The sequence below is a fragment of the Saccopteryx bilineata genome, chromosome 3, assembly GCF_036850765.1.
Source record: "Saccopteryx bilineata isolate mSacBil1 chromosome 3, mSacBil1_pri_phased_curated, whole genome shotgun sequence".
In the NCBI taxonomy this organism is placed as follows: domain Eukaryota; kingdom Metazoa; phylum Chordata; class Mammalia; order Chiroptera; family Emballonuridae; genus Saccopteryx; species Saccopteryx bilineata.
The window spans coordinates 1,355,947-1,383,321 of record NC_089492.1 but is presented as its reverse complement, the minus strand read 5'-3'; the positions used below and the strand labels follow the sequence as shown (position 1 = coordinate 1,383,321).

At 53.8% G+C, this 27,375-nt stretch overlaps 1 protein-coding gene across 4 annotated transcripts; it reads left to right on the top strand.

Moving 5' to 3' along the window:
• The first annotated feature begins 19,885 nt into the window (after positions 1-19,885).
• On the top strand, positions 19,886-23,156 carry LY6E (lymphocyte antigen 6 family member E). Of its 4 annotated transcripts, none has more exons than XM_066265532.1 (4): positions 19,886-20,032; positions 21,783-21,889; positions 22,087-22,206; positions 22,291-23,156. In XM_066265532.1, the coding sequence occupies exons 2-4, from the start codon at positions 21,838-21,840 to the stop codon at positions 22,512-22,514; spliced, it is 396 nt and encodes a 131-aa protein (XP_066121629.1). In that variant the 5' UTR covers positions 19,886-20,032; positions 21,783-21,837; the 3' UTR covers positions 22,515-23,156. The 4 variants fall into 4 exon arrangements, with proteins under 4 accessions (XP_066121629.1, XP_066121630.1, XP_066121631.1 ...); XM_066265533.1 differs by having other exon boundaries at positions 19,920-20,032; positions 21,786-21,889; XM_066265534.1 differs by having other exon boundaries at positions 20,022-20,158.
• The last annotated feature ends 4,219 nt before the right edge of the window (positions 23,157-27,375 follow it).

Below are 27,375 nucleotides of genomic sequence, written 5' to 3'. Positions count from 1 at the left end.
GTTCACACTTACAAAGAAGGTTTGAAAAGAGTGCGGTTTCTATATTTGCTTCCTCGGATGTTACCTTCTTACATAACTGTATCTCTGAGGTCAAACACAGGAAATTAGACTCACACATCCACACACAGATTGTGTTCACCTCTCCCCCACTGTCCACCAGTGTCCTGGCCTTGAGTCCAGACCCCGGGCCCAGAGCTGGCACCCCGTCTCCTGTCCTGTCCCTTGATCTCACTCGGGGACGTCCCCTCCTATGCCCCTGCTACCAGTCCAGGCCTCTCCAGCCTTCAGATGGCCACCACCCACATTCCAGTAATTCACTCCAGTGTGTCTTGAGACCCCTAATTCACCATCACTGTTCCGTTTACCTGTGTACTATTTGTGAACGAGAAACTCCTGGGCCTCCAGGTGCTGCCACAGTGAGGTCTCAAGTGCCACCCCTGCAGTCCGTCCACATCTGTGGGCTCCATGGGCACAGGCTGCACAGCAGTGGCCTCAGGAAAACTGGTTGACTCCGATCGGAGTGGGTCTTTCTGTCTGCCCTGGATTCAGCCTCCGTCCTGCCTGGACCTGCTGCACAGCTGAGGATGGGTGTCCCCCAGGCCTGCACCTCGCTCTCTTTTCTGTGGAATGAGTAGGTGGCTTCACATTCCTTCATGGCCCAGCTGCCATGGTCACACTTGGCAAGGAGGCACATAGAACCTCAGGGGGGCGCCCTGTGCATGTGTGGAGTGTGTGCACATGTGTGTGGCATGTGCTTCACTGTGGAACCCCAGGAGGGAGCCTCCTGTGAGCACAACCTTGGTGACTCTCCAAGTTTCTTTTTCCTCAGACCTGCAGCCCTCCTGCCCCCGCCCTGGGCGTGGCCCGGCTCGGCAGTTGCCCTACCCAGAACAAGAAGGGGCAGGAAGAGAAGGAGGAGAGACAGTGCGCCAGGAAGGGGAAGACAGCTGCTAGGAAGACACAGAACTCGGCCCTCGAGGTCAGGGGGGCCCGGCCTCCGCCAGCCCCCTTTCCTCCGGCAGCCCCCCCTTCCTGAGTGGGTGGCCCAGCGCTTCTAAGGATGGAGGGATGGGCCAGGAGAGGGTCAGGAATGGCTGGCGAAGACCCCTGATCTCCCCCATTGCGAGACTGACAGCACTCACCAAGGACCTCGATCTATGGGGGGGGGGGGGACCAAGGACTCCACTGTGACAAAGCACTGGGCCCAAAGGGACCATCTCCTCTAAGCTCAGGGGGAGGGAACACATTTCACAAAGGTACCAGGACCTCCCAGTCACTGAAGTTAGCGCCTTTACCGTGCTGGCGATGGTGACCCTTGTGAGTGTTCAGCCACATCCCGCAGCAAATAGCTGTGTTGAGAAATATAATTAAAAACAAAATTTCCTAAAAAAAAAAAGAAATTCCTGCCAACCCAGGAAACCTCTCCATGAATCGCGTCCTTGAGTCAGCGTTAAACCAAGTGCGGTGTGCCCCACCCTGGGCAAGCGGCTAGGAGATTGCAAAGACGGCCAGAAACCCCACCGTGCAGCCAGCTGCGAGGGGGGCGCAACCCACCGCAGGCTGGTTCTCCCGGTGAACACTAACGGGCCTCTAGGGAGAGGGCCTGGCCGCACCACCTGACACAGATCATCCTAAACCCACCTTTTCCAGTGATGGAAATACCTCTCCAAGGGGCGGAGAGAGCTCAGAGCACCTTTTCTCAAGGGGGGCTCTAAGAAGAGGGAGGTGGGGGCCTCTCCCCTCCCCCACACTCCATTGTTCTCTCACTCGCTCGCTCAGCTGCCCGGCCAGGACTCCCATCTCGGCTCGCCCGGCCTGCCCCATCATGAGTGTCCCTCCCTGATCTCCATTCCAAAGGCCTCCCTGGGCCCCTGCCCCAGACCATGCTGGCTCCTTGCCTGAGCCACCCTCACAGCTCATGGGAAGGCTGAAGTTGTCCCAAGTCTGTCAGTCTCCAGGTGGACACCGGTCCCCACCCCACCAGGGCCCTGAGCGCTGTCAGGACAGGAGGTGGTTTCACTACCGGGTGCAGGAGCTCCTTGGGTAGGGTGAGGGACCCAAGAGGGATGCCAGAGGATGCCCGGCTCCATGCTGCACCCCTCACTCACACACGTGCCCATGTGCACGGGCACACACACGCCAGCTTTCTGCTCATCCCACAGGCAGCACAGAAAACACGGGAGGGTCCCGGGCGTGGGTGTCTGCGGAGGACTGCCACGTCCGGCTGTGGAGATCAGGGAGGCCATCCCCACTTCACAGACAGGGAGACGGCCTAGCGGGTGGTCAGGTCCTTGTCTGCTATGGCCCAGATCAGCTCTTTTCAAACTCAAACTTAATGCTCGTATTACATTAGAAGGACTTCTGTTCTCTGAAGAAAGTCTTAAGAAGTCATCCAAAAAGTTAATGTCCTGAATGAAAGGCAGAAACTGTGGGACGAACTGAAAACACGAGGCAGGTGTATTCCAAAAGGAAAGTTTATTTTAAAAGTGGGCTGGCCCTGGCCGGGTGGCTCAGCGGTAGAGCGTTGGCCTGGCGTGTGGGGGACCCAGGTTCAATTCCCGGCCAGGGCACACAGGAGAAGCGCCCATCTGCTTCTCCACCCCTCCCCCTCTCCTTCCTCTCTGCTCTCTCTTCCCCTCCCGCAGCCAAGGCTCCATTGGAGCAAAGATGGCCCGGGCGCTGGGGATGGCTCCTTGGCCTCTGCCCCAGGGGCTAGAGTGGCTCTGGTCGCGGCAGAGTGACGCCCCAGAGGGGCAGAGCATCCGCCCCCTGGTGGGCAGAGCGTAGCCCCTGGTGGGCGTGCCGGGTGGATCCCAGTCAGGTGCATGCGGGAGTCTGTCTGACTGTCTCTCCCCGTTTCCAGCTTCACAAGATTTTTTAAAAATTGAAAAAAAAAAAAAAAAGTGGGCTGAGACCAGCCAAAGGGTTATCAGCCTCGCGCTGCAGAAGAGAACGGTAGATACAGGGGTTGTTGCAAGCACGGGGATGTTTGCACCTGGGCAAGCTTAGATTAGCATATCAGGGTTTTTTGTGGCCTTGGTTACTGATTTAACCAGGGGAATTCTGCTGCAGAGACACAAATTCTTTGATGTAGCACAGACTTGGTGTCTTTGGTAAATTCCGAAGACAGCCAAGAGGTCAGTCTCCCAGCGACAGTTGGGGGCCTGAGTCTGTGGCTAAGCTTTCACAAACAACTATTGTGATTTCAACTCCCCTAATGGTCAGGTCCCTCCCCAGTGCAAGTTTACCCAGACATTTTTGCAAAGGTAAACCTTTTGCCACATTTCAAAGTGAAGGCCAGGCTGCTGTTAGGAGAGAGAATAGCAAGCAAACTAACTGTAAGCTTACGGAATGTTTGGGTGAGGAGAATGCGAGTTTTACAGGGGCTAATTTAACCCTAACACCGAACTAGGGGCTTCTTTGTTGCTTTCTGAACTCTGGGCAGTGAAATCGGTACAGTGGCTTTTGGTCAGATTTTTTAAAATAAAAAATAGAATGGAATGAGGTAACCCGGATAGAATAGAAACATACCAAGTGCATCCACGATAAGGATTTATATATATTGGCCATAATAAAAAAATACATTTCTTAGAGTGGTTTTTTGTTAAAAATTCATAAAAGTGTGCTCTTTATGGCATCAGCCTCCTGAAGGGGTGGGAGGGGCTCTGGCTCCCCCAGGAAAGGGAGAACTGTGACTGGGCTAGGTGGGGCAGTGGCCTGTCCTTGACCATGACCATGGGATCACAGACCAAGGGTGGGGCTCATTATTCACAGCCTGAGACCCACTCATGGTTCAGAGAGTATAGTGCAGGGACCCAGGGTGGGGCCTGACTCAGCATTGGTGGGAAATCAGGGAAACTTCCTTCTGTTGTGAAACCTTTAAGTCTCGACCTGAGTGAGAAGTTCAAAGAGCCATGAGACGACAGTAGATTAAATGGTGTTACAACAAAGTCACTTTTAAACAGCTCCCATCTTTCCTTCCCTTTGTGGATTGTAAAGCCAGTAGCCACAGCCACCAACACAGCCGCCTGGCCCATGCAGGTTCCCGTTAGATTCGGACAGACTGTAATGAAACAATGGAGCCAAGAACTAGTGGGTCATTAGCTTTAATCCTAGCTTGCACCCGGTGGGCAAGAAATACACACAGTGGGAAAACACTTCCCTTTCCATTCAGGGATCCCAAAGCCACTGACTTATCCGAGTTTCCTAGAATCAAAGGTTTCTACCTCACCAGCCTTATTCACCTCTGTTTCCCATCTCCTCCCTGCACAAACTCTGCACAAACTGGCTGCTCCCTGAGGACTCCACCATCTTGGCTGCTTCTTCTGGCCTCCTCCACGTGACCTTTCTCTGCTCTCTCCTCTAATGCTAACCTCAGGAACTGAGAGAGCAAGCTCCTGGTCTGCCCCACTTTATAGTATAGAAATCAAAACCTTTAATCCAATATACAAACAAGGAAGTCTCTGATACAAAGTCACTTATCTGAGGCAATTATGGGATTCCTCATGAGAGTGCACTGCCCCACATCAAAAAAGGTGGGCCTGACCTGTGGTGGCGCACTGGATAAAGCATTGACCTGGAAATGCTGGGGTCGCCGGTTCGAAACCCTGAGCTTGCCTGGTCAAGGCACATATGGGAGTTGATGCTTCCAGCTCCTCCCCCCTTCTCTCTCTCTCTCTCTCTGTCTCTCTCTCCTCTCTCTCCCTCTCTGTCTCTCTCCTCTCTAAAAATGAATAAATAAAATAAAAATAAGAAGGAAAAAAAAAAAAGATGGGAAAGGCTTAGTCCTAAAACCAAGCCCCAGGCTACAATGACCCTGCCTGCCCACAGCCCACCCCCAGCACACATTAATATAATCACGCCCATCCCAAGCAAGAAGGGCATCTAATACCATCACCTGGGCAACTGGCTTCCATGTGGGCAGTGCCATCTTTAACAAAGTGAACATAATATATTTTATCTGCCCAAAAAGGATGAATAAAAAAGAAAAAATTTTTTTAATAAAGTATGATGTGGCCACTAACAACCTGACAAGCTCAAGGAAAGCCTACACAATGTCCTTGCGAACTCAGGAAACTAAGATAAACACAGGATGGTCTAAATCAAACCTGTCTAACTAAAAGCAGCTCATGATGGGTAGTCACGTCCTAGGGAAGAACTTTCTCTACACAAAGGTCGGTGGGATTTTCCTCAAGCTTGTCTGCTGTCTTTTGCATCTACAATAATGCACCTGATAACATGCCTTTGGAATGTAAGGGTCATCGTTCTTTTCCATCAGGTTCAGACATCCCACCAGAGCAGAAGGCAACAGACACCTCATTGTTGTTGTTATCTGAACCATTAACTGTTAACCGTCTGTTGGGCAGATAAAATATATTATGCTCACTTTGTTAAAGATGGCACTGCCCACGTGGAAGCCGTCACCCAGGTGATATTAATGTGTGTTGGGGGTGGGCTGTGGGCAGGCAGGATCCTTGTAGCCTGGGGCTTGGTTTTAGAACTAAGCCTTTCCCACCCTTTTTGCTGTAGGGTGGTACACTCTTATGAGGAATCCCATTATGCCTCAGATAAGTGACTTTGTATCAGAGACTTCCTTATTTGTATATTGGATTAAAGGTTTTTTTTTTTTTTAAATGTTTCCTTTATTTATTTATTTATTTATTTATTTACAGAGACAGAGAGAGGGATAGACAGGGACAGACAGGAACAAAGAGATAAGCATCAATTATCAGTTTTTCGTTGTGACACCTTAGTTGTTCATCGATTGCTTTCTTATATGTGCCTTGACTGCAGGCCTTTAGCAGACTGAGTAACCCCTTGCTCGAGCCAGCGACCTTGGGTCCAAGCTGGTGAGCTGTTTGCTCAAACCAGGTGAGCCTGCGCTCAAGCTGGCGAGCTCGGGGTCTCGAACCTGGGTCCTTGGCATCCCAGTTCGACACTCTATCCACTGTGCCAGTGCCTGGTCAGGCGGATTAAAGGTTTTGATTTCTGCACTATAAAGTGGGGCAGACCAGGAGCTTGCTCTCTCAGTTCCTGAGATTAGCATTAGAGAGGAGAGCAGAGAGAGGCCACGTGGAGGAGGCCAGGAGAAGCAGCCAAGATGATGGAGTCCTCAGGGAGCAGCCAGTTTGTGCAGAGTTTGAAGGAAGGAGATGGGGAACAGAGGTAAACAGTCTGGTGAGCTAGAAACCTTTGATTCTAGGAAACTCGGATAAGTCAGTAGCTTTGTGAGCGCTGAATGAGTGGGTTTTGGAGTCCAGTGTGTGTTTTTACTTGCCCGCCAGGTGCAAGCTAGGATTAAAGATGATGGCCCACCAGTTTTTGGCTCCATTGTTACTTTACCGACTGTCCGAATCCAATGCGAACCTGCATGGGCCAGGCGGCTGTGATGGTGGTCCCGGCAACTGGCTTTACACCGTCTTGTTCCCACCTATGTAAAATAAAATTCAGCATGTACACTTTTACTTTTTACCCAATCCCAGAGATTCCCCCGCTTTGCTTTCTCCCGTCACCCTAATCTCTCACCAATCAATTTCATGCAACCCCCTGACGTCTTCCCCTTTGACTCTCATGGATAAAATAAGTGGTGAAACCGCCATTTTCAGGAGCATTTTCTCAACCCGTTGAGACTTTGCTTCCCGGCAATTGTTGACAGTTTGGCTCAAATAAACTCATAAAAATTCATACAGGTTTGGATGTTTCTTACGTTGACACCTTCCATGGCATCGAGGAAAGTCCCCTCAAGTGACAGCCGGTGCAAGGAAGATTTATAGCTTCCAGGTCCTTCCCACCAGTGCTGAGCGGGAACGGGGATGGGGGGGTTGGGGGGGGACTGGCAGGCGCCTGACCACACTCCACCCTGCTGCTCCCCCCCCCCAGGTCTTCCCTCCAGTCCTCCCTTCTTCCCTCCCTCCTTCCGAGGGCTCAGGCCCCAGAAGGCTCTCTCCTCTCCCCCTGCTTCCCCCTTAACTTCCTTGGGTGCCCCGCCTGTACGACTCCTGCACCTCTCACTGTCCTCGTGTCTGCTTCCCAGGGCACCCGAACTGTCCCGCTCTTTACCTCTCCTGTCCTCTCTCCTCCCTCTTCCCTCCCGTACCCTATCAGTGACATGGAGAAGTCAGCTCAGCTGGGGACACGGGATGGTGTCAGAGCCGCACAACGGGCCCTGTGACCCGGACAAAGGGAGGAGCGCAGGGGTGGCGGACCTGCGCGTCTAGGGGCACTGGCCGGTCCTCTCTCCGAGGGAGCGGGAGCGCAGGCTCCCACTGCATCCTAATCGCCGAGGGAGGGCCGGGGCGAGCGGACAGCCGAGTGGACTTTCTCCTTTCCCATGTAAGACGCGGAGGGGTGAGTTTTCAGCATTTCCTAGTGGAAATTTTACAAATAAGCTGGTCTGCCAAGGTCCGGTGATGCCAGCCAGCCCCAGGTGACTTCTTGGGCTCACAGCTGCTGCCCCCTGCTGGCCCAGTGCGGCAGCCACAGGGTCATCAATCGGATCCCAGCTCAGACATCTGCGGAGACTGGAGGGTGCGTGAGCCCTGCCAGCTAGCTCTGCCCAGAGGGAACCTCTTCTGATGGGAAACCCGCTGGACGGGCTGAAGTCACTGAGAACTGTGTTGAGGTCGGAGTCGGAATGAAGCTGCCAAAAGCAACGGTCTATGTAAAGGCACGTCCAGCCTCTAGCCATTTGGGCTCCCAGTGACCACAGATGGCTGATTTCTGCCCCCCCCCCCCCCGCAGGTGACACACAGGCTCAGCACTGGCCTTTCCTAGCTGCTCTGGGGGAGGAGCTCAGAGCCACACATCACTCTGCAAACCGGCTGGGCTGCAAGCCCAGCTGCAGGGTCCAGGGGCCACTGTTTGATGAGCTTCCAGGGCCCGCTCTGCAGTGAGACAGCCACAGGCTCTCCTCCCCGCCTTCAGGACACCTTGAGAAGCTAGAAGCAGATCTGCTTGTGAGAGGGGAGGAACTCCAAGACCCACGTTAGGGAGACCTGCTGAACAGGCTCTTGGGGTAAGGGGGCTGGCCAGGGTCCAGGGCAGGGACGGCCTGGAAGTCTAGGAAATAAAACAGCTGTAGAGAACAAGATGAAGCTGGCCAGTCGCCTGGGCTGTGTGAGCGAATCCATTGAGTGGCCAGGAGAATGGAGAAACAGCCGGCTAACTGACCACAACAGCCTCCGGGGTGGACTGACTGGGGCCTCCCAGCGTGCAGCAGGGTGCAGTGAGTGCTTTGGCCACGAGGGGGCAGGCGAGGCACGCAGGAAGAGGACTAGCACCAGGGATAGGGAAACGGGCCCCGCCCCCAGACTGGCAGGGAGAAGGTGCCCAGCGCGGCCTCTCTAGGACCCTCCCAAGACCACCTCTGGGGTGGAGGAACCCCTAGGGGCGCTGAGAACTTGGTGGGAGGAGGCGTCTGGACCCTGCCTGGCTGAGACGCAGGAAATGTAGGACTTCTGCCTAGTAGGAGGAGGTGTCTTCACCATGCACCCCTATGGGCACTGCTGTAAGGGAGGCCCTTGCCCTCTGTGTCTCCATCAACCACCCAGCAGGGTAAGCCTCCAGGTCGCCTACCCCAGCCAGCTATATGGCTAGTGGCCGCCACCATCGCGGCCATGCAGGTTCTCATTGGATTTGCGCAGAGGTAACGAAACAATGGAGCCAAACAATGGTGGGCCATTCCGTTTAGTCAAGTCTCCTACCCGCAGACGAGCAGACAGGCAGGGAAGACCGCTTCCCTCTCATTCAGAGCTCCCAGAGCCCGGAAAATCTCCGATTCCTCCAGGACGCAAAGGCCCCCACCAGCCTCAGAGGAGCTAGCTCCCAAGGTCCCTCAGCTCCGGTTCCAGCTCTGCACTCCTTTTTCTCTTCCTGCAAAACCCAGACTGGGGGAAATACCCCTTCTCCAGCAAAGGTTAACAATACAATGGCCCCTCCAAAACAGGAAGATAATCCACAATTTGCAATCTACTGCCCTGAGGGCAAGCACGCAGCCTTTCACAGACTACAGACACGGAGCACCGCCCAGGTCAATGCAAAATATAAGCAAGCAAACCGAAAAAACACATTGTTGGGCAGATAAAATGTATTATGCTCACTTTGTTAAAAATGGCGCTGCCCACGTGAGGCCGTTGCCCAGGTGATATTAATGTGTGTCTCTGTGGGCAGGTAGAATCCTTGTAGCCTGGTGCTTGGTTTTGGGATTAAACCTTTCCCACCCTGTAAAGCCAGAAGCCACGGCCAGGGCCACCATCACAGCAGCCTTCTGGCCCATGCAGGTTCGCATTGGATTCAGACAGTCGGTAAAGAAACAACGGAGCCACAAACTGGTGGGCCATAGTCTTTAATTCTAGCTTGCACCCGGCGGGCAAGTAAAAACACACACTGGGCTCCAAAACCCAGTCACATTCAGTGCTCACGAAGCCACTGACTTATCCGAGTTTCCTAGAATCAAAGGTTTCTAGCTCACCAGACTTATTCTCCTCAGTTCCCCATCTCCTTCCTTATCCCAGATACAAACTCTGCACAAACTGGCATCTCACTCAGCACTCCGCCATCTTGGCTGCTTCTCCTGGCCTCCTCCACGTGGCCTTTCTCTGCTCTCTCTTCTAATGATAATCTCAGGAACCAAGAGCGCAAGCTCCCGCTCCATCCCTATTTTATAGTGTAGAAATCCAAACCCTTAATCCAATATACAAAATAGGGAAGTCTCTAATACAAAGTCACTTCTCTGAGGCATGATTGGATTGTACCACCCCACATCAAAAAGGGTGGGAAAGGCTTAATCCCAAAACCAAGCCCCAGGCTACAAGGACTCTGCCTGCCTTTAGCCCACCCCAACACACATTAATATCACCTGGGCGATGGCCTCCTCGTGGGCAGCGTAATCCCTAACAAAGTGAGCATAATACATTTCATCTGCCCAACACACCCGTTTTGATGTGGGGGCGGTACAATCCAATCATGCCTCAGAGAAGTGTCTTTGTATTAGAGACTTCCCTATTTTGTATATTGGATTAAAGGTTTGGAATCTACACTATAAAATGGGGGCAGAATGAGAGCTTGCCCTCTTGGTTCCTGAGATGATTCACATGAGAGAGCAGAGGGAGCAGAGCAGAGAGCAGAAAGAGGCCATGTGGCCAGGAGAAGCAGCCAAGATGGCGGAGTGCTGAGTGAGATGCCAGTTTGTGTAGAGTTTGTATCTGGGATAAGGAAGGAGATGGGGAACTGAGGAGAATAAGGCTGGTGAGCTAGAAACCTTTGATTCTAGGAAACTCGGATAAGTCAGTAGCTTTGTGAGCACTGACTGTGAGTGGGTTTTGGAGCCCAGTGTGTATTTTTACTTGCCCGCCGGGTGCAAGCTAGAATTAAAGATGACAGCCCATCTGCTTTTGGCTCCTTTGTTTCTTTACCGACTGTCCGAATCCAATGTGAACCTGCATGTGAATGGCCACGATGGTGGCTCCTGGCCTTACACACATTTTACAAATTTATTTGCCCAACTCCGGCCTCTCTGGACTGCTGTCTCTATAGAAAACCAGCTCGCCATCTGCCATTTCCCCTTCTGTAAAACCAGTAGCCACGGCCACCATCACAGCCGCCTGGCCCATGCAGGTTCGCATTGGATTCGGCAGTCAGTAAAGAAACAACAGAGCCAAAAACTGGTGGGCCATCCTCTTTAATCCTAGCTTGCACCCGGCGGGCAAGTAAAAACATACACTCCAAAACCCACTCATTCAGTGCTCACAAAGCTACTGATTTATCCGAGTTTCCTAGAATCAAAGGTTTCTAGCTCACCAGACTTATTCACTTCTGTTCCCCATCTCCTTCCTTCTCCCTGCACAAACTCTGCACAACCTGGCTTCTCACTCAGCACTCCGCCATCTTGGCTGCTTCTCCTGGCCTCCTCCACGTGGCCTCTTTCTGCTCTCCTCTCTGCTCTCTCCTCTAATGATAATCTCAGGAACCAAGAGAGCAAGCTCCCAGTCTGCCCCACATTATAGTGCAGAAATTAAAACCTTTAATCCAATATACAAAATAGGGAAATCTCTAATACAAAGTCACTTATCTGAGGCATGATGCGATTGCACCACCCCACATCAAAAAGGGTGGGAAAGGCTTAGTCCTAAAACCAAGCCCCAGGCTTCAAGGATCCTGCCTGCCCACAGCCCACCCCCAACACACATTAATATCACCTGGGCGATGGGCTTCCACGTGGGCAGCGCCATCTTTAACAAAGTGAGCATAATGTATCTTATCTGCCCAACACCATCTCTCTCCTTAACCAGGAGAAACTTACAAGGTAGGTCTCCACTCTCAAGATGCTTAATGTCCTACTAGGACAACCCCATCATCCAGGTAAAAGGTCTTTGCTCTCTTCTGGAAAAAATGCCCTGACAGATTGAAGCATCTTATCAGCTCCTCTCTCAGAGATCCATTCTGGGTGTGCAAACTTACAAAAGCCAGCTGTCCCCTCACTGAGCATCACCGCCCTCCTCCTCCACCCGGCCAGCCACCAGGCAGTTCTTTGAGGATCTCAGTTTGTGCTCAGAGGAAGCCTATGGCCTTGGTACAAAAAAAACTGCAATGCCATCCTCACAAACACCATTCCAGGAGGTGGAGGGCTCTCACCTGGGGAGTTGAAGAAAGCCTTCCTAAGCAGAAAAGTGAGAGCACAGGCCAGGGAGGTCTGAACTGGGTATTCTCTTCTAGGATTAGGGACAGCCATGCAAAGGTCCTGGGGTGGGAGTTTGAGTTAGAGGAAGACTCTGAGGTCCCAGTGATTGGAGCAGAGGCTCTGAAGTCATGGCCTCTGTGGGTCAAATAAGTTTGCAAATATGATGTATATATGTTTGCTCACTTATAGTTTGTATTGGGTGTGGGGGACAGGCTGTAAGTAGGCAGGATCATTATAGCCTAAGGCAGGGGTCAGGAACCTATGGCTCGCAAGCCAGATGTGGCTCTTTTGATGGCTGCATCTGGCTCACAGACAAATCTTTAATAAAAAAATAATATTAAAAATATAAAACATTCTCATGTATTACAATTCATTCATTTCCTACCGCTCATGTTCATGGTTGCGGGTGGCTGGAGCCAATCACAGCTGTCCTCCAGGACAACACCAAATTTTTATTGGATAATGCCTAACATACACGGGTCGTTGTATGGCTCTCAGGGAATTACATTTTAAAATATGTGGCATTCGGCCTGACCTGTGGTGGCGCAGTGGATAAAGCGTCGACCTGGAAATGCTGAGGTCGCCGGTTCGAAACCCTGGGCTTGCCTGGTCAAGGCACATATGGGAGTTGATGCTTCTAGCTCCTCCCCCCTTCTCTCTTTCTGTCTCTCCTCTCTCTCTCTCTCTCTCCTCTCTCTCTCTCTCTCTCTCTCTCTCTCCCTCTCCTCTTAAAAAAAAAAATGAATAAATAAAATATGTGGCATTCATGGCTCTCTCAGCCATAAAGGTTCCCGACCCCTGCCCTAAGGCTTAGTTTTAAGACTAAGCTTTTCCCCACACCTTTGTTGCCTGAAAAGGGGTGGTGCACTCTCATGAGGAATCCCATTATGCCTCAGATAAGTGACTTTGTATCAGAGACTTCCTTGTTTGTATATTGGATTAAAGGTTTGGATTTCTACACTATAAAATGGGGCAGACCAGGAGCTTGCTGGTTCTCAGTTCCTGAGGTTAGCATTAGAGAAGAGAGCAGAGAAAGGCCATGTGGAGGAGAGGAGAAGCAGCCAGGATGGCGGAGTGCTGAGGGAGAAGCCAGTTTGTGCAGAGTTTGTACAGACAGAAGGAAGGAGATGGGGAACAGAGGTGAATAAGGCTGGTGAGGCAGATGATTCTAGTAAACTCTGATAAGTCAGTGGCTTTGGGAGCCCTGAATGGAAAGGGAAGTGTTTTCCCACTGTGTGTATATCTTGCCCACTGGGTGCAAGCTAGGATTAAAGCTGATGGCCCACTAGTTTTTGGCTCCATTGTTTTACCGTCTGTCCGAATCAAACCCAAACCTGCACAGGCCAGGCGGCTGTGTTGGTGGCCGTGGCTACTGGCTTTACAGCATCACTTTGAACTGTTTTCTTTTTCTTTTCTTTTTTTTTAAGTGAGAGGAGGGAGATAGTGAGATAGACTCCCGCATGTGCCCCAACCAGGACCCACCTGGAAACCCCTGTCTGGGGTCAATGCTGAAATCAAGAGAGCTATTTTTAGCACCTGAAGCAGACTCTAGGACCAACCCAGCTATCCTCAGCGCCCGGGGCTGACACTCAAACCAGCTGAGCCACTGAGTGTGGGAGGAGAAAAAGGAGAGAAGGGGAGGAGGTGGGGGAGAGAAGCAAATGGTCGCTTTTTTCATGTGCCCTGACCGGGGATCAAACCTGGGACATCCATATGTCGGGCCAACACTCTATCCACTGTGCAAACCAGCCAGGGCCGGGACTGTTCTCTGAGGGAGGCAGGAGCCAGCTTGAGAGGAGTGTGTGAAGGCTCGTAAAGCCAGTAGCCACGGCCACCATCACAGCTGCCTGGCCCGTGCAGGTGCGCATTTGATTCGGATAGACGGTAATGAAACAACAGAGCCAAGAACTGGTGAGCCATTACATTTAATCCTAACTTGCACCCAGCGGGCAAGAAATACACACAGTGGGAAAACACTTCCCTTTCCATTCAGGGCTCCCAAAGCCACAGACTTTTCCGAGTTTCCTAGAATCAAAGGTTTGAACCTCACCAGACTTACTCACCTCTGTTCCCCATCTCCTTCTCTCTGCACAAACTGGCTTCTCCCTCAGCACTCCGCCATCTTGGCTGCTTCTCCTCCACGTGGCCTTTCTCTGCTCTCCCCCAGCATGGGCTTCTCCTAGAACGTAATCACTCTTCCCTGGAACAACATGATCTCTCTTCTTTTTAAAACCTTTTGGCACAAAAGCCCTCCCCCAACAACATTAATATAATCACGCCCACCCCAAGCAAGAAGGGCAACTAATATTATCACCTGGGCGACGGGCTTCCAGGTGGGCAGCACCCTCTTCAACAAAGTGAACATAATATATTTTATCTGCCCAACAAGGCTCCACTTTAAGACTGAGAACTGAGCCTGGAGAGGAGAGGCAGGAAGTTCAAGGTCACAGCGTCAACGTAGCCTCACCAGCTCCTCAGCTGCTCTTCCTTCACACTGAGCAGCTAAAATGGCCTCCCTCCCTTCTAAAACCGGGTGCAGCACAGGTCCTGCCTGGCCCAGCCCAAGGCAGCTCCAGGGTCCCTGCCCAACCAAGAGACACGGGCAAGGGGAACAGAAATTTAGGGGCCAGAGGGGGTCATTCCTGGGCCTCTTGACCAGCCGGCCTAGCATGGAGACCCAGGAGCAGACGGCCTCTGGAGGGGTGGGGGTGCGGGCACCACGCAGGTGGGAGCTGGGCCCTTTGCAGAATGGGGGAACACCAGCTCCTAGGAAGTGTCCATGTGAAGGCACACTTCGCCAAGGCTGCACTCATCTCTACACATTGGACTCTACTCAGGACTGGAGCTGTGGGGCAAAGCAGGGCAGGAAAAGCAGAAAAGAATTCTGTGCTGGGGAAAGGGGGCAGGAAATAGGCTGTCAGTTCTCAAAGCACGTGGCGCGCCCACAGCTTCTGGGGTTGCTAAAGGAGAGGGGACAGCGACATGGAGGTTGACCCTAGAGACCAGAGTGCACTGGGCGGAGCCTGTGGCCTCCCCACTGCCCAGCCCCATCCTGGGTGTGCATGGAGCCCAGCCGAAGCTGATGTGACCGTAACAGAGCACCAGAGGGAGGGGTCAAGTGACTCCTGGTTAGAACCCTGAGATCCAGAGGGATGACCGGTGCCGACCACCTTTAGCATGTCCTGGGGAAATCACCACCCTTGTGAAAGGCCACCCTTGGGGACAAGAAGTCCTTAGAGGGCACATCTCAGGCAGGCATTGACCCAAATGACAGGAAGCTAAAAAGCCACAGGATGCTGACAGGGGACATGGGGACCAGGCCCATATCTTAAAGGCAGAGAAAATCCATAAAACCAGCAGGAGACAGGGCAGTTATTTGGGACACTGCCCCCAGTCCTGGGCTAGATGGAGTATACAACACGGGTCCTTCTGTCCACCCAGGAATGAAACCAAAGTGCGTATGCCCCTCCCGGTCACTGCTTGCTAGGTCCCCAGGGACTGTGTGAGGTGGGTGTTTCCATACCTAGAGGAAGATGGAGAGAAAGTTCCGGCTCTGAACCAACCTCACTCCAAATCTCCTCACCTCATGGTGGCCACAGGACTCTGGGCCATGACCGACTGCAGGAATCAAAGGAGGACAAAGATGCCCAGACAACTTGATGAAGGAAGGAAGATTTATTAAAGCTGGCGGAGTACATGGGGCTTGAAGCGCCAAAACACGGGCTCCCCAAAGTTGATTTTCTTTCTTTTTTTTCTTTCTTTTTTTCCCTGAAGCTGGAAACAGGGAGGCAGTCAGACAGACTCCCGCATGCACCTGACCGGGATCCACCCGGCACGCCCACCAGGGGGCGATGCTCTGCCAATTTGGGGCGTCGCTCTGTTGCGACCAGAGCCACTCTAGCGTCTGGGGCAGAGGCCATGGAGCCATCCTCAGCACCCAGGCCAACCTTGCTCCAATGGAGCCCTGGCTGCGGGAGGGGAAGAGAGAGGCAGAGAGGAAGGAGAGAGGGAGGGGTGGAGAAGCAGATGGGCGCTTCTCCTGTGTGCCCTGGCCGGGAATCGAACCCGGGACTTCCGCACACCAGGCCAACGCTCTACCACTGAGCAAACCGGCCAGGGCCAAAGTTGATTTTCTTACAGGTTATATATCTTTGCAGTATCTAAGCAATGGGCATGTGATTTCTTTGTTTAAGGCAGTGGTTCTCAAAGTGTGCACCAGGGTACATTGGCGCACCCTAGAAAATTTCCAGGTGCGCCCTATGGTATTCCAGAGAATTATGTGCCTGTTGGGGACCAAAAAACCAATAGGGTTTTTGGAGTTTAGATTTTTGGGGGACAGGTGTGGGGAATTGGCTGTAAGCTGACAGTCTGCCCAACCTCCCACCTCACTTGCCTGATTAGGTTGCAAAAGGCTGTTAAGCTGTGGTGCTGGATTGTTTACACAACCCTCCATGTTCCCTGGAAAGACTGGAGGCAAGTTTCTTCTATCCTTTGTTTGGTGTAAAGTTAAGATGATATGTGTGGTGGGAGGTTTTGGATCGATGATTAAATATAAAGAATTGTCTCTTGAAGCCTTTTGGATTTCTATAAAAAAAGAATATGTGGCAATATCTAAAAAAGGTTTGAACATTTTACTACAATTTTCAACATCCTATTTATGTGATTTAGGATTTTCTACCCTCAACATAATTAAGAGTAAAAAGAGAGGAATTCTTCAATGTATTGATGAGGAAATGAGCTTGCCTTTCAAATATATGCCCAAACATTGAAGAAATCGCTAGGACACATCAGGCTGATGTTTCTCATAAACACAAGAATGAAAGAACACATTCGTGCCGGAACCTGCCGAATTTACTAAATCTTACCAAGAGTATATCTATATATATAAATATATAACATTTTGTCATTTTTAAATTTTTTAACCCCTCTTTTTTACAAATTCTAAAAAGCATAACTCAAAAAGTATAACATAAAAATGTTTTTTAATGTCAGAATAAATTTAATTTTGTCATATTTATTTCATTTACCATAAAAGCACGCTTGGACTTGATATTTTTTTCTTTAATATTTGACTTAATTATGATAACATATTTCTCAGAAATTTGTGTATAGTGCACCTACAATTATTTGTATGTAGGATTTTAAATGCGCCCCGACTTCAGGAAGTTTGAGAACCACTGGTTGAAGGTTTCCCAGGACTCAAGGAGAGGGAAGGAAAGTTTTGGTGGGGTCAGCGAGGGGGAAGGAGTTTCTAGATCACTGATCATAGTTACATACAGATCTTGCTATTCTTGCTTTGTACTGTAACTATGGGATATACTGTCGTTAATTTATCACTGGCTGACTTGGTTACCCCTGCTAGCTCCTTTTCCTTGTATTCTTTTAGCTTCTTCCTTCTCAGGGAAGAGAAGGGCCTGCCCCCTCCTTCCTCAACCAGACCATTGATTGGCTCCTTGCAAGCCACACCCCAATACGCCCTGTAACCACATGGCTTCCATTGATTGGCTCCTTGCAAGCCACACCCCAATACGCCCTGTAGCCACATGGCTTCCAGGAGAGAAACCCAGGTAATCAAATCTCCTACTTACATTCTTAAAGGTGTGGGCCAGGCCCAAGTGGCAAGTGAGTACACACCTGGTGAGTTCAGACCTGCCTCCCCGGCTTCAGAGACCTCGGCCTGGTTCCAGGAATCTCACTCCCAGCGGGGACGTGGTGGTGTGGGCTGGACACCTGAGGTGTGGAGAGCAGGCTGCAGTTGGGTCTGAACTGCCCATTACAAGATACAAGAGCACTGCAGGGGCTGGCCTAGGTGCGTGGGTTCCTGGGACTTGTGACACGTGAGGCCGGAGCACAGGGTCAGATACTGAGGTCTGCGTGGGAAGGAGAGGCCACGGGGTCACAGCAGGACGAAGGAAACAGGCTAATGTGGCCACAACAGCCACCCTCTTGGACATACTCAGCTGGACTTCATGCCAGCCCCCCTACTCCTCACGGTTTTCGGAATCACATCATAGACTCCACAGTAATCGAGCATTGAGTGCACAAACCCTTGGCTCAGCCGTGCAGTCACATTTTCAAAGGACACCTGAGTCTCCTGTCTGATCCATGGCAGTGACCTTGGGGACACTTTGTGAGATGGTCGTTCAAAATCCGGAGAGACCCCTCTTAACGTAGCTTGTTTTGCAAGCCACGGGGTCCTGCTTGAGTGGGGCAAAGCCCACTGATGCCTCTACCCCACAAACACATGCTGAGCACCTACCACAGGCCAGAGGTAGTCTGTTGCTGGACACACAAACGGCGTCCCCTGGCCTCACGGGCTCATGTTCTGGGAGAGACCAGCAAGCAGCCCATACAAAAACCAATGGGCAGTGCCGTTGCCACCCAGACAGGTGGACAGGGGCTCCAGAGCGCTCTGGAGGTCCTTATACCCCCCTCAGGACAAGCCCAGAGCTCAGGATAAGATGTGGGGAAGCCACTGCAGGGGAGGGAGATGCCACCGCCCTGCCCTGACTCTGGTCCTGCCCAAAGGGCCATGGCCTGCTGCACACCCATGCTCCTGGGGACAGTGGGGCCCTCACCCCCAGAGCTGTGGAATGACCACAATGTCACCATGCTCCAAGGAAAAATCCCCCAAAGCTTTCCCCAGCTGACCTTGCCTGTGTGTCCTGCAATATCACAGAAGACCATACAAGGAGCTGACCTGGACCCCAGAACTCTGAAGATACACTCATACACATACACTTGTGCACTCATACGCACGCACACACTTAAGCAGACCAACATGCCCATGCACACTCCTCACATGGTACCGAATGTACTGGATCTTGCCCATGGGACTGGTCCTCTGTCACAGGGACCCTCTTCTCACCCAGCTCCACCCCGGCAACCTGCCATCCTGCCTCAGCCCCCTCCTCCGCCCCTTGCCTGCCCTCCCCTTGTAGTTAAGAAGCCCCCCCCCCCCCGCCTGACCTGTGGTGGCGCAGTGGATAAAGCGTCAACCTGGAAATGCTGAGGTCGCTGGTTCGAAACCCTGGGCTTGCCTGGTCAAGGCACACATGGGGAGTTGATGCTTCTAGCTCCTCTCCCCCTTCTCTCTCTGTCTCTCTCTCCTCTCCCTCTCTCTCTCTCTCCCTCTCTCTTTCCTCTAAAAAAATGAATAAAATAAATTTTTTAAAAAACCAACAAAGCCCCTTCCTCTGGGGCCCTGGTAACTGTCACTGTCACACAGCCAACACCCAGAAAGGCTGAGCAAAAAGGTCAGGCACAACAGCTCCTAACAGGTGGTGTGCTGTAAGTGTGAGGTGTGAGTCTTTGGGAACACACAGGTAGCCCAGCCTCTCAGATCCGTGGAGAGGGCTCTGCAGGAAGTAGGGGACCACCATGGAGCAAGAGAAAGGGAAGGGCCCAGGGCTTGCTAGAACCAGTCCCCACCAGCCAGAAGCAGGCGAGGCTGCTGGGCATGGGGTACAGGGGCAGGTCTAGGCCATGGCTGTACCTAGCAAGTGCTCAGTGAATATGCGTTGAAGGACAGGGCACCGGCCGAATGGGCACCTGGATACGTGGAAGGTCTTGATGTCAGGCTAAGGATGCCAGCTTTTTTCTAACAGGGGTCTCTGGGTTCCATGTGGAGGGTCGGGGCAAGCTGGCTACCCCTGGCTGCAGACTTGGGGAGGTCCCACGAGCGCGCAGAGGGCTAAATCCATCTCGGGCAGAGGTTCTTGGCCCAGGTGGGGGCCACATAGGAGGTGGACCTGCACCCACGGTAGGAGGGTCCAGAGTCTGCAAAGGTGGATGCTCATAAGGCCCCCGCGCTGGGGATCCACCAATGCTGCCCACACCACTGCCCTGGAGCCACAGAAACCGGAATCCCCCCTCCAACCTCGCGCTGCTGGTCTTGTCACCACCACCCTCCCGCCATCCCCAGCAGAGTGAACAGCTCAGCCCGGAGGCCAGACGGAGCCTAAGGCCTCCTACCTACCCCCTCACCGCCCCCAGCCCGCTCTGCAGAAGGAAGTCCCACTACCGCCCATCGGCGGCCTCCTCAGACGGGTCTCCGCGTAGGTGCCCAGCCCCTAACCTGTCGGACCACTTGTGGGTCTTCGGGCTCGCGCGGAGCGCCCCTCCCCCACACACCCGCAAGGGACCCGGAGGTCCAGCCGGCCCGCGGAGGGGCCTGCGGGGGAGGCCGCGAAGAGGGTCCGCTCGCCCCCGACTCCGCCTGCGCGGGGACGTCCGACCCCGCCTGCGCCTGCCCCCGGCTCCGCCTCCTGTCCGCCCCTCCATCTGGCCGCGGCGCGCCCGCCCGCGAGTCCGGCTGGAGCAGCTCGGCTGCGTGGTGTAGCTGCGTCCACCGCGGTGAGTCGCCGGGCCTGGGCGGAGCGGGCGGGGAACGCGAGCACCGAGGCCCCGGCTCCGCGGAAGACTTCCTGCAGGGCGCCGAGGGCAGCGAGCGAAGGGGCCGCCTGGGGAGGCGCAGAAGAGGTGGGGGAGCGCGTGGGCCCGGCCCCAGGTGTTGAGCCTCCACTCCTGGCACCCCGGCCCTCCTGAGTATTTCCAAAGAAATGGGGCGCGAGCGCGGAGACCGCCGCCAGGCGCCCTCCCTGGGGGCTGGTGGCCCAGGGTTGGGCAGGCACTGGGGGACCTTCGTTCAACTCTGGGTTCCCCGTGACCCCTCACGTGGGGACTGGGGAGGGTCAGCCTTTCTGACTTTAAGGGGCTGGGATCTTGGCGGCGGCAGGGGGAACTTCCTGCCTCAGTGGATGGGTCACCCTGGGACAGGAGCCAGCCCTGGCAAGCGGTGAGCTCGCTGTTTGGCATAGATTACGCAAGCACACGAGGTGCCTAGGAGCCCAGGTTCCCTGCGCTGGGCCACCTGGTCCCTTCTCATTCCTGGGGACAAGGGAGGCTCCTACCTCTCCTGTCGGCCTGGAGTCCTGGATGCCCCGCGTTCCCAGAAATAAGCCCAGCGGATTTTGAAGTCCGGGTCCTGGGTAGCACTGCCTGGAAGCGCACTGGCTCCCTCTTCCCGTGACCCTGCTACTGCAGATCCGCCCGCTTGGCTGGGCGCCTGGTTGGGAGGCTGTGGGGGCAGTTGTTTGTGGCTGTGCATACCAGAGCTTGTGTGCATACAGCTCAGGGCTCCTCCATGACTAAACCTCCCCTTAGGGAAGAGGAGGAAACAGGCTTCTTCCTGAACTGCCTGGATCCAGGAGAAAGCTCCCAGCTCAGTTTGGCACTGTTCTCCAGATATCCACAACTCCTGCTCCCCAACCCTGACATGTTAGCCCAAGTCCAGGGCTGGGCAGCAGAGGCCTGGGGCACATTCTCGGGGGTTCCACCAACCCTTCCCAGCATCCATTATCTCGCTGCTGTTCTTTCTCCCCGGATCTGGAAACTACTTCCCCAGACCCAGAATACCCCTCACCCACCCACAACTATCCCCTATAGAGGTCACCAAACTTCTCCCACATGACACCTCTTACCAAACAAGACCAGAACCCCAGCTAGTCACTTTCAAAGTGCTTCCCACACACACACACACTGACTCACACCCACCGGTGGAGACTGGTCTGTGCCCATTCCCACCAGTAGCATGCCACAGGCTCTCAGTGAGCCTGTTTCCAAGCCACAAAATTGGAGAATAAGAGATAACTTACAGGTCTTCAGCATTCAAGAAAGTGTTTGAGCTTCCCCAGCACCAAAGCTGCCCTGGGTAAGTGCTTGGCTCGATGTGCCAGCATGCCCCCAGCTCAGCCCCTGAGTCCCCATGTCAGGCATGGAGGTGGCCCATGGAAAGTTCTGGAAGCCAGTTAGCTTTTCTGGTCACCATCCCGCACCCCTAGGACCACGGAGAGTCACCCTGGCCTCCCCTGCTGTGTGCTTCTGAGGTTAGTGAGTTCCCTCCTCTGGCCTCTAGTGACCCCACCCCTGCTCCCAACAGAAAGAGCCACGGGCTCGAGGAGGGGTCTCAGCTAGAAAGAGTCTACACTGAGGGAAGCAGAAAGACTCCCATGTTCGTGCCCCGGTTCTACAAGTAGGGACCAGGCTGCTTGTGCTGGTGGGAGCCAGGGTCCCATGCCCTCCAACAAGCTGTGTCTCTCTAAAGCAGGAGGAGCTTTCTTGGAGTGTGAGACCCAGACGGGATCCTGTGCCCCTCCAGAATGAAGGTCTTCCTGCCCATGCTGCTGGCAGCCCTGCTGGGTGTGGAGCAAGGTGAGATGCCCTTGGGACCCCAGGCCTTTGGGCAGCTGTGCCCTCCTCCTGGACTCCCTAAGCCGAGAGGTGTCCAGGGGTCCGTCCTTAGAGCCTGTCTCTGCGTCACCTGTCCTGTGCAACTTAAGAAGCCCCTCTCCCTCCCCCTGACACCCTGCATTTGGATGTCACCTGCAGCATGTCCCCTCCTTCCACAGTCCACTCCCTGGTGTGCTTCTCTTGCACGAATCAGAACAGCAACTTCTACTGCCTGAAGCCCACCATCTGCTCCGACTCTGACAACTACTGCGTGACCGTCTCCGCGGCTGCTGGCGTGGGTGAGTGCTGGCCTCCCCTGCCTGGGCCCACCCCCACCCCCACCCCCACGGCCTCTGCACTCACAACCTCATTTTCTGATGCAGGAAACGTGGTGGATCTCGGCCACAGTCTGAACAAGGGCTGCTCCCCGATCTGTCCCGCGCCCCCCAACATCAACATTGGCGTGGCGTCCATGGGCACCTACTGCTGCCAGAGCTTCCTGTGCAACATCAGCGCAGCCGATGGTGGGCTGCGGGCCAGCGCCTCCGTGCTGGGCCTTGGGCTCCTGCTGAGCCTGCTGTCAGCTCTGCTGCGGCTGGGACCCTAGCCGCCCTGACTCCCACAGCCCAGGAAGGAAATCCCAGCCCTGTCCAGACCCCTCAGCTCCTCACCCTGCCTGATCCCACCCCCTCAGCCTTAGTCCCCACCACCAGTCCTGTTCCCACACCTGCCCCTGCCTCCAGAGGGGCCAGCTGCCCTCCCTTCCAGGGTCAGTGATGTGATCTTCCTCGGATGTGGGTCCAGGAGTCAGAACTGAATCATGGGGACATACAGGGAGGGGTCCCGGAGCCCCAGGCCCTGTCCCCGTCTGGGCCCTGCCTGCCCCCAGACAGTGGTGTATACGATGTGCTCAGTGCCACTTGTCTTGGAAGGGGGCGCATGCTGTGGCTGTGGATGCCCAGCGGTGTGGACGGGTGCGTCTTTGGCCTTGTTGGCCATGCTTGGGGGAGGAGCAGGAGCAGTTAGCCCGAGAGCCCCGAGTTCCGACACCAGAGCACGCGCTTGGGCTTTTCTGTTCCCCGTGCTCCCCTCCCTCAACAGCAGCTTCCAAGTCTAGGCTGCTGGGCCCAGGAGTCAGCGCCCACCCCCAGACCTCGCTGTGGCCCCACCCACCCCACCCTCCACTTGCACACTGGAGCCCTCCTGCTGCTTTGGTGCCTCAAATAAACACAAGTATTCCCACCCCTTCCTGTTCTGGTGTTACTGCCCAGGGCCCCCTGCCTGGGAGCCCCCATCCCAGCCATGTCCAACTGGGGCAGGGGGTGCCTGGGGATTCCCCTTTGGTACAGCTCCTCACTGAGGCTTACTTGGGGACAGTAGAGGAAAGGGGACCTCCAAGTCCATAGCTAGCTGCTCACTAGGCCTAGAAGGGAACCCTAACCCCATGTCGTCCACTTGCCTACCCTGGGCTGAGTGGGGGGGCCACATGAGGGGTTCTTCCTCAGGACAAGTCAGGAAGCAGCGAAGGAGATCAGCCTGCTTCTGAGAGGAAGACGGGATCTACGAGGGAGGAATGGAGTGGACAGAAGAGGACATGAGGGGACCAGGGACTGGGGGCCAGGATGCCAGGGGCAGTTGGGCCGAGGAGGACAGGGAAGCCTGGTTGGGCAGGCAGGAGCTCAGTGAGTGTGGGAGCAGGTCGGGAGCTCCTAGACCCTGGCTAGAGGGCAGGGGTGCTGCCCCCAAGCCCCCAGCTACCCCCGCCATGTGCCCATTTCCTGACAAGCCTGTTGTGATTTGCAGGGACCTAGGAATCAAAGACCCAGGGGACCTGGGAATCAAAGACCCAGGGCAGGGGTCTGCTGTGGGTGAAGTGTATTCACCGGCAAGGGGTTTGATTGGGCCAGGGTTGGGGTGGGGACAAGAAAAGGAGAGTGAGGAAGCAAGGTGCCCTGCAGGACTTCATTCGTTGATTCTTTAGGACACTCCGATGGTTGGGCAGGTCCAGGTCCACTCAGCTCGCAACCCAGGTCATTCCAGGCTGGCCAGAAGCTCTGACGTCCCTGTGTCTAGGGCCCAAGGAACACTGTTCAGGAGGGTGGGACGGTGGGCACCAGGGGATTCAGGATTCTGGTCTGTCTCCCGGCACCCCTGAAATCGGGCAGGTGAGGAGCTTTGCACAGGACAGTCACTGTGAAAGCGTGAATGTAGTGTCTTCACTGTCATGGCCACCAAAGGGGGACAGCAGCAGTGACAGAGCCGGAGGGAAGAGCAGCCCCCACACAGGAGAGGAAGTCAGGGCCACCCAGCTGGAAGGCCAGGGGAAAGAGGCAGGCCCTGCCTGGTTGAGACCCAGCAGATGCTGAAAATGGGAACCACGTGAGTGGGTCAAACCAGCATCAAAAGCGAAAGGATTCAAGGGGCAGGAACCCTGGTGACTGTCATCACAGGCAGTGACCATCCTTAAGTGAAATGCATTCGTGAGCTGTTTGCTCAAACCACAGGCGGCTTTGCGAAAAGGGACTGATAGGCTCATGAATCCAGTCGGGCAGGGCAGGGCAGGGCGGGCGGGCGAGAGAAAGCTGCACAGGTGAGCAGGCAAATCATGGTCAGGGATTCTGGGAGCCACGGGGCGGGCCTCAGTGGCAGGATACCTGTGTAACAACTCTAATCCTGCTGCTACTAGCCTAAATTCCACTCTGGGCACGGGCTGCAATCAGGGTGGCCCTGCTCTGTCAGTACCGGGAGAGGTGGCTAAGTGGAAACGGGCTCAGAGGGTTGCAGCCACTTGCCCCGGAGGCCCGTTGCTCCCTCGGCTTTGGGTGGAGGACAAAGTCCCTCTAGGGCTGGGGCCGGAGCCTCCTGGACGTCTAGTGGTGCTCCAGGTTCCTGTGGTCGCTCCCTGCACTCCTTGGGGAGGGGGAAAGCTGGGTGGGGTTGGGGAGCCGGCAGAGGAAGTGAGGGGAGGAGCCCCGGGCTGAGTTTCAGTTTCCCGCAGTCAGTGGGAGGAGAGATAGAAAGAGGATGGGTGTGGGGACACTGAAGGGAGAGGGGAGGAAAGCCTGTCAGGGCATTGTGCCTCCCTCGCTTCCACCCACAGCTGCCCAGGCTGCCCAGCTAAGCACAGTGGTCAGAAGTCGGGAATCCCTGGTCTCAGTGCCCTGGTGACGTCCCCCACTCGCTGCACCCACCCGCCCACAGAGAGGGTCTCTGGGAGTACACAGTCGTGTCCACTGGGGTGGGGGGCTCACAGCAGGCCCAGACAGCCCCTGCCCCTATGTCCTCCCCCTCTGCCTCCAGGAGGAGGAAGTGGTCCTGCCCAGTCTCCCAGTGCTCTGCAGTGCCCACACCCTGGGGGTACTTCCTTCTCCCAGTCTTCACATCTGCCCCTGTGACCCCTGCCTTGCTCCGCACTGGAGGGGGGCGGTGCCAAGGCCACCCCTTGGCCAGCTGCTTAGCCAGAGCACAGGTGCCCTGAAGGCACCCATGGCCATGGAACCCCTCAAAGCCCCACCCCAGGGAGTTTTCTGGGACCCCTTGAGGTGATAACTTCCTGAGGGCTGGTTTGGGAAGGGCAGCCCCCCTTGCAGAAATCTGAAACACGTGCAGTCTTTGGGTGGAAAGAATTTAATATCTGGGCAGCAGGGGGAAAGTACAGGGTGAGGGGTGTGAGGGTGGAGTCAGCACCCACAGTTCTAGGCCTGGGGGTGGGGCCGCTGGGAGGGGAGAGGAGTTAGTGCGTGCTGTCCTTTGGGCATCCATATGTTAAGGTATGTAAAAGCTGCAAAATTAATATTGATATTTTAGGAGGAAAGGTCAGGTTTTCTGTCCCGTCCTTTCCTGGGGGAGGAGAGGGAGAGGAATGTAGAAACTTCCTTCCTGACTTACAAGGACAATGGGTCATTTAGTTTTAACTATAGGATAAAGGTTGTCTGAGGAACTACTTCTCCCTTTCAATAAGAAACAGAATTTACATACCACCACCCTACATTAATTTGGCTCTTCCTCCCTTCCTGGAATCCTGAGGATAACATACCTCTAGGCAAAGGAGGGGAAATAGACACTAAAACAAGGTTTGGGAAGCTTTTTGGCTGAGAGAGCCATGAACACCACATATTTTAAAATGTAATTCCATGAGAGCCATACAACGACCCGTGTACATTACACATTATCCAATAAAAATTTGGTGTTGTCCCGGAGGACAGCTGTGATTGGCTCCAGCCACCTGCAACCATGAACATGAACGGTAGGAAATGAATGGATTGTAATACATAAGAATGTTTTATTTTTTTTTTTTCATTTTTTTTTTTTTAGAAAGGAGAGAGAGAGGGAGAGAGAGAGAGAGGAGAGAGAGAAAGAGAGAAGGGGGGAGGAGCAGGAAGCATCAACTCCCATATGTGCCTTGACCAGGCAAGCCCAGGGTTTCGAACCGGCGACCTCAGCATTTCCAGGTCGACGCTTTATCCACTGCACCACCACAGGTCAGGCAAGAATGTTTTATATTTTTAACATTATTATTTTTTTTATTAAAGATTTGTCTGGCCTGACCTGTGGTGGCACAGTGGATAAAGCGTCGACCTGGAAATGCTGAGGTCGCCGGTTCGAAACCCTGGGCTTGCCTGGTCAAGGCACATATGGGAGTTGATGCTTCCAGCTCCTCCCCCCTTCTCTCTCTCCTCTCTAAAAATGAATAAATAAATAAAAAATAATAATAAAAATAAAAAATAAAAAGATTTGTCTGCAAGTCAGATGCAGCCATCAAAAGAGCCACATCTGGCTAGTGAGCCATAGGTTCCCAAACCCTGCACTAAAAGATTTGTAAATGTCTTTGATTGTATTACCTTAAAAGTTTTAATGTTTCTATGGATCCCCTAAACAAATGTTATAACCTTGTGTCATGATGTCTTGCTCCCCCCAACCTGTATATGGTCAAAGGGTATCTGTAAAGCCAGAAGCCAGGGCTGCCACTACAACAGCCTGGCCCATGCAGGTTCACATTGGATTCGGACAGTCGGTAAAGAAACAACGGAGCCAAAAACTGGTGGGCCATAGTCTTTAATCCTAGCTTGCACCCGGCGGGCAAGTAAAAACACACACTGAGCTCCAAAACCCACTCACATTCAGTGCTCACAAAGCTACTGACTTATCCGAGTTTCCTAGAATCAAAGGTTTCTAGCTCACCAGCCTTATTCACCTCTGTTCCCCATCTCCTTCCTTCTCCCTGCACAAACTCTGCACAAACTGACTTCTCGCTCAACACTCCGCCATCTTGGCTGCTTCTTCTGGCCTCCTCCACGTGGCCTTTCTCTGCTCTCTGCTCTGCTCTCTCCTCTAATAATAATCTCAGGAACCGAGAGCAAGCTCCCGCTCTGCCCCTATTTTATAGTGTAAAAATCAAAACCTTTAATCCAATATACAAAACAGGGAAGTCTCTAATACAAAGTCACTTCTCTGAGGCATGATTGGAT